We start from the raw sequence: 9797 nt of genomic DNA, 5'->3' as shown, positions 1-9797 counted from the left end.
ACCACCACCACACTACCACACACACACACACACACACACACACACACACACACACACATACCTTCATTGCGGTACAAAGTGAGCTACCCCCACCACCCCCACCACCCCCCACCACCCCTCCCGCCCCCCCCCCACCACCCCACCCCACACCCCCTCCCCCTGACCAATTCGTTCCGTTTCCGATCGTTCGCCAGCCGGGGAGCGGGGGGGGCAAGGGTGGCAAAAGTGTTGGGGATTTACCGCTGCTCGCTTTTCACCACACCTCTTTCACATTCAATCATGGCTGCCGTGTCTAAGAAGCGCAAGGTACGACCAGCGGGTGAGGGTGGGGTGTAGCATACGGTGCCGAGCCACAGCATGTGTATAGGCGGAGGTGGTGGACAGTACACCTTGCTGGTGTGGGCCTGGCGTACTGCCCCTGCTGTCTGTGGTGGTGGACGGAGTGGGGGGGAGGGAGGGATGGCATGGCCAGCAAAAGGACGATTTGTCAGCTTTTGTCTGTCTGCTGACCGTCATGATGGGCAAGCAACTCACAGTGAGCAACTACGGTCACCAGTTTGTCGCCGATGGCGTGTTCTACGCCGAGCTCAACGACATGCTGACTGCCGAGCTTGCCGACGACGGCTACGCCGGTGTCAACGTCCGGGTCACCCCCTCGCGGACCGAGATCATCATCAAGGCCACCCAGACCCAGAACGTGCTTGGCGAGCGCGGCCGCCGCATTCGCGAGCTGACGGCTGTTGTCCAGCAGCGGTTCAACTTCCCCGACGGCGGCATCGAGCTGTACGCCCAGAAGGTCCAGAACCGTGGTCTCTGCGCCATTGCCCAGGCCGAGTCGCTCCGCTACAAGCTCGCCGGTGGCCTCCCCGTCCGCCGCGCTTGCTACGGTGTCGTCCGCTTCATCATGGAGGCTGGCGCCAAGGGCTGCGAGGTCATCGTCACTGGCAAGCTCCGTGCTGCCCGTGCCAAGGCCATGAAGTTCGTTGACGGCTACATGATCAAGACCGGTCACCCCGCCAAGGCCTACCTCGACAAGGCCACCCGCCACGTCCTCCTCCGCCAGGGCGTTCTCGGCATCAAGGTCACCATCATGCTCCCTTGGGACCCCGAGGGCAAGCTTGGTGGCGTCAAGGTCCCGCAGCCCGATGTCATCACCATCCTCGAGCCCAAGGACGAGGACGACGGCCCCATCGTCCCGATGGGCCTCAACGTCAACGCCGACGCTTAAACCTTTACGGTACGGAATGGACAAATTTGTCCGTCGCACAAGCTGCGCTCCACAGACGTCGCAACGTCCATCAATTGCGGTAGAATAGTAGTTCAATGTGTTAATGTCTGCTGCGGCCACGAGTGGGCCACAACAGAAAACAGTCGGCGATGCAGAGATGGGCGCCGCACGCGGCGCAAGAGGTCCGCGGTCGCGATCGCTTACCATGAACCTTCCGGCAGGCGAGGCAGTCGCGTCGCAGAGCGGCTTGCTGGGGAGAGTGGTGATGACAAGCAGCCGCTGCAGAGGGACGCTTCCGCTTGCGCGACGGCGTGGAGCCGACGGCGTCGGCGCTGGCGGCGAGGGCGTCGATGATAGGCGTAGAGGGCGTACGCGTTGATGAGCGCGGCGTCCAGCATCCAGTACAAGATGGCGTGCCACCACTTGCGCGTCCTCGGCGGCGCAGTGGAGAGCGAGGCGCGCAGGCGCGAGTTGAGATCGACGCCGCCCATATGGTTGTTGTACTCCTTGACGATGAGAGGGCAGGGGCTCGTTCATTCTTTCGGGCAACTCGGTGCTTGCCACGTGCAAGGTGATTCACGTCGTCGCGCTCTTTGTGTCTGCCGCAGAGACCCGGCGGCGCGCGGGAGCTCGGGCCCCTCGCTGAACGCGCCGCAGTCGTACTCGTACGCGGCGTCGTACTTGAATAAGTGCCCTGACGCGAACAACCCATACTTTGCTCTCAAGGAGTCGCGGCGCGACTCGCGCGCGTCGGGTGCGGCGGCGCGCGTGCTTGCGGACGTCGGTAAGGCGCTCTTTGCGCCGTTGAACAACATCCAGGTCCTCGCCAAGGCGCCCACCATCTCTCACACACCACCGCCCCTCCTTCTGTCGTGCATCTTTACCTCATGCCCTCATACGCCACACGCCACTCCTTGCTGCGCACCCGCAGTCCACCTTTGCCGGCCTCGCGCACCTCGGCGGCCACCGCACCCACAGCCATGCCTCCGCCTTCGGCTCGCCCTTCCCGTACCTCGATCCATCCGCCCTTGACCTTCTTCCACTGCAGTCCGGCCATGCCGCTCGCCCACTCGTCGATGGCATCGCCCAGCGCGCCCACAGCGTCCGCCCCAGGCTCCGCCGCCCGCCCCAGCAGCGGCGCGAGGCCCGGCAGCGCCGCCGCCACCTCGCCCTTGGTGTACACCTCGATGCCGCGGGAGAGCAGGACCGCGAGGCCAAGCTGCATCGCCACGGCCTTGCGCGCGTCGACGTCAATGGTGGCACACACATGCTCCGCTCTCGCTCCGCCCAGCACCCGCGCCAGGCCGGCAAACCGCGCCCGCCCATCGCGATTGCGGAGCACCTTCTTACACGCGCCCCGCAACTCCTCGTCGCTCGTCGCGTGTGCCACAATACCCGCCAGTGCAGAGCTCACATTGAGCGCCTTTTGCAGCACCCGCCGCCGCCGGACGCCCGCAATCGGGCATGTGCGCCCGGCGTTGCTGGCATGCAGCCCTACAGTTGCTACCAGCGCGTTGTTGACCTCGTCAGCCTCACCCTTGAGCGTAAACGCTACCTGCCCGCTCGCATCGAGCTGCACCACGTTGCGATCTTCGCCGGCTTCCTTGCCTCTCCTCACAAACTCGATCAGCTCGCTCGAGCTCGGAAGCGCCACCCCTGCTGGCACCACATAAACCACGTCGACGTCGGTCGAGTCGGGCGAGCCGTGGCGCCACCGGCTTGCCGCCGCCATCCAGCCATCGCCCAAGCCTGCACCCTCGTCGCTTCCACCGCCACATGGCGTCGCAGCTCCTGCGGCCGCAGCCGCCTTGCGCGCCCGCTTTCGAGCCGCCCTGCGCTTGCCTGACTTGGCCTTGACGTCCTTCAGCCGCAGCGCGCCGAGCAGCGCCTTGAGCTCAATCTGCGCCAGAGCGCCGCGGACCTTTGTCGCCCCGCTGGCCACGAGCGCCAGCGCTTCAGGCAGCACCGATGTGGCCCGCATCCGCGAAGCCGCCTTGCCCGCGCCCACGTTTGCCAGCGCCTCGGCCTCGGCCGCAAGCTGTGCCGCGAGGCGCTCAAACCGTGCCGCAATGTCGTCAAAGAGCGGTGCATAGTCAGGAAAGTACGTGAGGAACTCCCTCGACTCACCCGATCGGATGACGTTGGTCACGTTGCGGACATCAAATCGGTTGTCCAGGTGATGGATGGCCACATAACCGGGATGCTTGACCTTGAGCCGCCGCCACGCCGCGTCGACCACCACGTAGCCCTCGAACCGCAGCGGGCTCACGCCTACAAACTCGGACCGGAGCGTTGCCAGCGCAGATGCCGCACTGTCGCCTGCTCTCCCCCTCCATCTCTCCGCTACAGGCCGGAAACCAGAACCTTGCGGAGCATCCAGCCGCAGTTCATCGCCGCTCGCCGTCTCCCGCATCGCCACCAGCTCCAGCGCCGCTGTATCGTGGACAACAACCACGCGGTTCCGCGGCGAAGTGAGCTCGAACACGTACGTCACCGACCGGTCGTCCGGCAGTGCATAGCCCTCGACGTCGTGGAAGACAGCCCAGAACAGGTCGGCAAAGGTGCCGGCCGTGCTCACCGACGCCGGCATCGCTGTCTCGACTGCCCCGCTTGCCTTGCCGCAAGTCTTGTCCGCCACACTCCGCGTCACCGCATTGCTGCCATCGCCGCACCCGAGTGTCGCCACCTGCCACGCCTCCATCGATGCTCGGTAGTAGAGCAGCATGCACGTGCCATCGGCCTTGGTGTACGCCCGAGCCGACGGCCAGTCAAAGGCCGCCGCCTCGGCCGCGCCATCCGGCTCGCCGGCGTTGAGAACTTGTCCATCGGCCGGGCAGCAACCCTCCAGCCGCTCGCACTCTGCCCATCATCGCGCTCCAGCACCAGCCCACGGCACTCGCGCGCCATTGTACTCGTCAGCTTGGTCTCGCTGGTGTACTTGAGCGAGACCATGCTCTCATCAGCCGCCCGCCACACCCGCAGATGGTGCGCCTCGGCCAACGCCTCGATCCGCGCCATCGGCGACACCGCCTCGATCTCTGCCAGCGCAGCCAGTGTCTCCATCCTCTTGCTCCTCCGCCGTCTGTCCGCGCCCCGCAGCAAGGCTCCCGAGACAAGTCTATTGCCCCTCACGAGCCAAGCCGACCTTCCATTGATGACGTCGAGCTATGGATGGAACGCGGCGATCGAGAGTGCAAGCGATAATCAGCTCCCACCCCATCCCCATCCCATCTACTCTCTCACCTGCACCCCCTCAAGCCAGCGCACCATCCCAGCAACCACAGCGAGTCCCCCCTCCCCCTCCCCCTCTCAGCATCGGTTGCTACGCAACGAGAGTGTCAATCATGGATTCAAGTCGATTGGGTCGATTCGTCCAATTCGGTTCGGTTCGGTGGCAGCGAGCGAGTTGAGCTCGCGTGAATGGCAAAGCAGGCAAAGTGAGAATGGAGTGGCACCGTTTCTCTCTTCACACACATCGACCATGGTACGGAGTATTTTGGGCACATTGGCGCAGTCAGGAAGGGCGTCTACCAGGTAGAGCATGAGGAGGATGCCACAGACATAGATAGGCATAGAGCGCAAGGTGTGCGTCCTCGTTGTGGCCTGTGTGCATGGCTATGCCTGTGGGTATGGCCTCTGGCTACCTAGGGGGGCTGGCCGTCGTCGCCTCGCGGTGGGCAATTATTTTGTGTGATGGCGGACCGAGTCTGGGAGCGGAACACAAGCCACAAGCAGGCTAAGAGCAGCGAGCGACTCACAGAACAAGGTGTTGTGTATGCGGCATGTGTGCGGATAGGGTATCTCTCGTGACTCGCGGCACAAGCGCCGCGCGACTGGTGGCAAGCGCGCTGGCTGGCGCAAGAAGCGCAAGTACGAGATGGGCCGCCAGGCCGCCAACACCAAGCTTGTGTCTTCGGGCGCTGAGAAGCGCATCCACCCGTACCGCGTCCGCGGCGGCAACTACAAGTTCCGTGCCCTCCGCCTGGACTGCGGCAACTTCTCGTGGCCCTCGGAGGGTAAGCACTGCCTCGTTCCCCATCCCCCCTCCTTGTTCCTCCCGCCCTCCCTCTCTCTTCTGTGTCGGTGTGATCCGTCCGGAGATTGTCGAATTGTCGCCCCCCCCCCCCCCTCCCCTCCCACTGCCCACTTCCCTCTCCCCTCTCCTCCCACTCACCATCTACATCCTGCCTGCCTGTGCTACCAGCTGTGACCCGCAAGTGCCGCATCATCGATGTCGTGTACAACGCCACGTCGAACGAGCTCCTGCGTACCAAGACCCTGGTCAAGTCGGCCATTGTCCAGATTGACGCCACCCGTTCCGCCAGTACTACAAGTCGTACTACGGCATTGCCCTTGGCAAGAACCCCGAGGCCGTCAAGCGCCAGTCCAAGCACGTCAAGCGCGCTGCTGACCTCGAGCCGCTCGAGGAGGCCATCAAGCGCCAGTTCAACACTGGCCGCCTCTACGCCAAGCTCACCTCGCGCCCTGGCCAGTGCGGCCGCGCCGACGGTTACGTCCTCGAGGGTGAGGAGCTCGACTTCTACGTCCGCAAGATGAAGTAAGTCCAAGCGACCTTAAAGAACAAGACAAACACAAGCACTTGCGTGGGTGTTCACGGAGAGCGTGTCCGCGTGTGTTATGAGTGGGTGCGTGCCCGCACCAACCGAGCCACACACACACCCCTCTCCACACATGGCCTCGCTCTCGCCGCTCTCGCCGCTCTCGCCGGCTGCATGCACAGAGGTGCTAGACACCCACTGCCACCTCCACACGGGATCCGGTCAGTCCCAAATGGTCGGCGCCGGCGCTGTGAGCATGGCGGTCGCCGAGAGCGACGACTGGGACATGCTCGCGGAGTGGCTCGAGTCGGGCCCAGACTCGGCAGCGGCGTCGGCATCGGCCTCGCCGTGGCGCATCGGTGGCTACGGGACACATCCGTGGTATGCCACCTCGGTTGTCGAGCTGCCGTCGCTGAGAGTCGACGATCTGCCGACCGATGCCACTGTCTCGGCCGCCGTCGCGAGCTACATCGCCCGCCTCGGCGACCGGCTCGACGCTGCGGCGGCGGCCGGGCACACAGTCATTGTGGGCGAGATCGGAGTCGACAAGTTCCGCGGCTGGCATCCGCAAGCCGAGGCCGATGGCGAGGTGCCCGACGGATACGCCGAGATGTCGCGGAACGGGCGGAATCGGCTGGCCTTTAACATCGCCCAGAAGCCGCTGTTTGAGGCCCAGTTTGATCTCGCGGCTGCACGCGGCCTCCCGGTCTCCATCCACTGTGTCCAGGCCGGTGGCTACCTGTTTGAGTTTCTGGCAAGCGCGAGCCGCCGCGGGCTTGTTCCGTCGGGCGTCGCCCTGCATTCGGTCTCGCTCAAAGCCGGGCTAATCACCTCACTGCTGGCCATCCGCGGCCCGCTCGCGGACGTCCTGTTCTTTGGCCTCTCGCCGGCCATCAACTACTCAAGCCCGCGAAGCGCCAAGCTCACTGACGCAGCAATTGCCCTTATTCCGCGCGAGCAAGTCCTGCTCGAGTCGGACTTGGAAGAGTACGAGGCCAACGAGCAGGCTGCTGACTACACGCCGCTCGTTGCCGCGCTCGCTGTCGCCTGGGACGCTACTCTCGCTGAAGTCATCGCCATCACCAGCGCCAACGCCCGCCGCTGGCTGGCGGGCCTTGCCCCGTCACCGGTGCAAAGCTGCTAGGGAAAGATCGCCAGCGGTGCGTAGTCATCGTCCGACGAGAGCCACGTCCAGCAGCTGCGCGCCCGCTCGCGGCGGTGCCCAAGCGCGTTCTGAACGTAGCGCACGCCTTCACAGACCTTGTTGTGATTGATGTGAACGTGGCCCGAAACGTGGACGTGGGCAGTACCATGCTCGCCGTCGAGCTCCGTGTGTAGCTCGCGGATCTGGTCTTCGATGCGGTCGTCGCCGATGACCTTGACCACGTCCGACGACATGAACGTCCGCGCCCGCCAAGGCAGCACGTCGAGGCGAGGCAAAAAGTGCGAGGCCGTGATCAGCGCAGAAATCCGCTTGTCCCTCCTCTGAAGCACCGCTTTGGCCGCCGCCATGTTGCCAGCATTGAACTGGGCAAAGTACTCTGCCGCCGCGTCGGGCGCGCCGTCGAGGCTGGCCGACGGCCACGAGCTCGGCCATCGGGTGGCGCGAAAGTCGAGGAATCGCCGCTGGTACGCCACATCGCCGGTAAAGTGCTTGCCGCCATCAAAGTGCGCCGAGTGCCATCCTGCGAGCGGAACAACGAGGACATCGCCCACAATCGCCGTGTCGACAATGGCGCCGGCCCGAGCAGCCGCCGCCCGCGCCTGCTCAAACGCCTCGGTGGAGAGCATGCCCGAGCCACGAGCCGACGAGCTGAGCCGGAGCTCGTTGTTGCCTGGGACATAGACAACAGCGTCAAAGACAGCCACGAGCGCAAGCAGAGCCGCACCGACGTCCTCGTGCCGCCGCGCCACGTCACCCGCCACGACGGCCAATCGGAACGCGCTCTCGGCCTCCGGCTCGCCGCTCGCGCTACTGCTCCCGCTGCCGCTGTCGCCCTCCAGCTCGTCGACCAGCCGATCCAGGACCACCGAGTTGGGTGACTCGTCGACATGGAGGTCAGACATGGCGTAGACGACCACGCGCCGAATCCCGGTGGCGATCTCGATGACAGAGCTGTCAGGCTCGGACGCCATGGAAGCCGGACCAGTCACGAGACACGTGTGGCGCAGACAGGACTCCGCTTGTGCCAACGACACAGATCAATGTACAGCTACTGAGGGGAAAGGCATGGATCGTTCGTTCACTTGCTCCGCCATGACGGCAATCAGGTCAGCTGGTTGGCTGAGGCGATGGACTCGAAGAGGTGCTCAAAGATGTCGTCGACGCCCTCGCCGGACTTGGCCGAGGCCTCAAAGTACTCGTAGCCATGAGCACGGGCCCATGCCTTGCCTTCCTTGGCCGAGACGGTCCGGTCCAGATCAACCTTGTTTCCGACGACAATGATCTGAGCGTCACCGGCGCCGTACTGCTCGGCCTCGCGGATCCACGCCTCAAGATCAGCAAACGACGAGCGAGACGAGACGTCAAAGACCAGCATAGCGCCCTGTGTATCTCTGTAGAACTCGTTGCGGACGTCAAAGAACTCAGGATGGCCGGAAAGATCCCAGAAGTTGACCTTGAGATCGTAGTTATCGTACGGCACCGTCTTCACGCCGTAGTCCACCCCGATGGTCGAGATGTACTTGCCCACAAACTGTCCGCCCGTCCGCCTCCCCCCCCCCCCCCCAATATCCATACACATCCGTCCCACAGACATGGCGATTTCTCTCCATCGTGAGCTGTTCTGCCATGCGCACCCATTCCTCATCCCCCCCCCCCTCGCCGCCCACCCGCCCCCTCACCATTACGCTCCCACTCCCTACATACCCGTCCCTCGCAGTACCGCTTGATGAGGCACGACTTGCCGACACCGCCCGATCCCATGGACAAAATCTTGATCCGCATCGGCTCGCGCAGTTGCCTCGATGATGATGCCATGTTGTGTATACGTGCTCTGTCTGGCTCAATTGCTCCCGCTCGCCCTCGCGCTCACTCTGGCTCTGGCTCTGGCTCTGGCTCTGGCTCTGGCTCTGGCTCTGGCTCTCGCCCAGGCTCCGGCTCTCGCTCAGGCTCGCGCTCTGACTCTGGCTCGTGCTGCTTCTCCTGCCCTTTAAACCAGCACCAAGCAAGTGGTCCTGCCTGGTCTTGTCCCTGGGTGCCTTCTTGCCCGCTACTAACGACAGGTGTGCTCCCACCCCCGCTCGCAACGCACCGCCAGCTCGCACCCGCCACCGCTGCTGGCGCCACCTTGCGCACCCAGCACCACTATCACTCTCGATCAAACACACGTTCACCAACAAGCATCCGCCCCCCCCCCCCCCCCCCACACACACACACAGCTGCTGTCGGCCCGCCATACCTGCTGCTCGTCCAATGAGTAGCAGCTGTAAGATGCGCAGTGTGAGCGAATCGATGGGTGGCCTGATATGGTGGGCCAAGCCGATCCGTGCGGCAGGTGGCATGACAACGTCCATTGGCAACGTTCGATGGGCGGACGGTTGTTTGGAGCACATCGCACTCACCGAGGGTCGTGGTGGGCGTGGGTGATGAGGCGAGGCAGCAGCAAGCGAGGAGGACAAGGAGGCTCCGAAGGCAATGGTACAATAGGCGAGAGTGAGACAGGCTCTCGTTCTGGTCGTGGTCTGTCTGCCTCGGCTGGTCCGGGTCTCCCAGGGAGAGCTCAGAGTCGCCAACCGGTTGGTGGTGGTGCCAGCGGGTCGGCCTCGTCGAGAGGAACAACGCCAGGCAGCTCACGGGCGTCAAGAGGCTCGGCTGGGAAGAATGCAACAGGAGGAGGCGAGCTGTCTGGCTCGGGGGACTCTCGCTCACGCCATGGTGGCTCTGCAAGTGGTGGCGCCCGGCCTGTCGGCAGGCGTACGTCGGCGAAGAACTCCTCTGGCCTGCGGTCGGCGGGCGGGAGCGGACGGGAAGGCCGCCCCTCTGCCCGGCTAGCTCCGCCTGCGTCAGG

At 64.4% G+C, this 9797-nt stretch overlaps 7 protein-coding genes across 7 annotated transcripts in view; 3 read left to right on the top strand and 4 right to left on the bottom strand.

Moving 5' to 3' along the window:
* The window catches only part of AMSG_08279 (COMM domain-containing protein 4), a 996-nt gene extending 912 nt beyond the window's left edge, over window positions 1-84 (bottom strand). Inside the window, exon 1 of the mRNA XM_013900155.1 lies at window positions 62-84. Coding sequence (XP_013755609.1) covers window positions 62-67 — 6 coding nt within the window. The 5' untranslated portion in view covers window positions 68-84. The remainder of the gene's footprint in view (window positions 1-61) is intronic.
* Window positions 85-232: 148 nt separating this feature from the next.
* AMSG_08278 (40S ribosomal protein) lies at window positions 233-1253 on the top strand. The gene is made up of 2 exons (XM_013900154.1): window positions 233-306; window positions 557-1253. The coding sequence occupies exons 1-2, from the start codon at window positions 280-282 to the stop codon at window positions 1226-1228; spliced, it is 699 nt and encodes a 232-aa protein (XP_013755608.1). The 5' UTR covers window positions 233-279; the 3' UTR covers window positions 1229-1253.
* Window positions 1254-2032: 779 nt separating this feature from the next.
* On the bottom strand, window positions 2033-4291 carry AMSG_08277 (uncharacterized protein; the record flags this gene model as incomplete). The annotated part of the gene is made up of 3 exons (XM_013900153.1): window positions 2033-3547; window positions 3593-4087; window positions 4120-4291. The coding sequence occupies 3 exons, from the start codon at window positions 4289-4291 to the stop codon at window positions 2109-2111; spliced, it is 2106 nt and encodes a 701-aa protein (XP_013755607.1). The 3' UTR covers window positions 2033-2108.
* A 418-nt stretch (window positions 4292-4709) lies between these two features.
* Window positions 4710-5790, top strand: AMSG_08276 (30S ribosomal protein S8e; the record flags this gene model as incomplete). Its single annotated transcript, XM_013900152.1, has 4 exons — window positions 4710-4712; window positions 5025-5244; window positions 5433-5524; window positions 5554-5790. The coding sequence occupies 4 exons, from the start codon at window positions 4710-4712 to the stop codon at window positions 5788-5790; spliced, it is 552 nt and encodes a 183-aa protein (XP_013755606.1).
* A 130-nt stretch (window positions 5791-5920) lies between these two features.
* AMSG_08275 (uncharacterized protein) lies at window positions 5921-6931 on the top strand (the record flags this gene model as incomplete). The annotated part of the gene is made up of 1 exon (XM_013900151.1): window positions 5921-6931. The coding sequence occupies one exon, from the start codon at window positions 5921-5923 to the stop codon at window positions 6929-6931; it is 1011 nt and encodes a 336-aa protein (XP_013755605.1).
* A 24-nt stretch (window positions 6932-6955) lies between these two features.
* AMSG_08274 (Ser/Thr protein phosphatase family protein) lies at window positions 6956-7923 on the bottom strand (the record flags this gene model as incomplete). The annotated part of the gene is made up of 2 exons (XM_013900150.1): window positions 6956-6985; window positions 7027-7923. 2 exons carry the CDS (start codon window positions 7921-7923, stop codon window positions 6956-6958), a joined length of 927 nt encoding a protein of 308 aa, XP_013755604.1.
* A 91-nt stretch (window positions 7924-8014) lies between these two features.
* Window positions 8015-8844, bottom strand: AMSG_08273 (RJL family GTPase). The gene is made up of 2 exons (XM_013900149.1): window positions 8657-8844; window positions 8015-8483 (listed from the first exon to the last, which is right to left on the bottom strand). The coding sequence occupies exons 1-2, from the start codon at window positions 8765-8767 to the stop codon at window positions 8055-8057; spliced, it is 540 nt and encodes a 179-aa protein (XP_013755603.1). The 5' UTR covers window positions 8768-8844; the 3' UTR covers window positions 8015-8054.
* Between the last annotated feature and the right edge of the window lie 953 nt (window positions 8845-9797).

The sequence above is a fragment of the Thecamonas trahens genome, assembly GCF_000142905.1.
Source record: "Thecamonas trahens ATCC 50062 unplaced genomic scaffold supercont1.39, whole genome shotgun sequence".
In the NCBI taxonomy this organism is placed as follows: Eukaryota; order Apusomonadida; family Apusomonadidae; genus Thecamonas; species Thecamonas trahens.
Note: the sequence above shows the minus strand (reverse complement) of the source record. Positions and strands in the feature narration are given on the sequence as shown.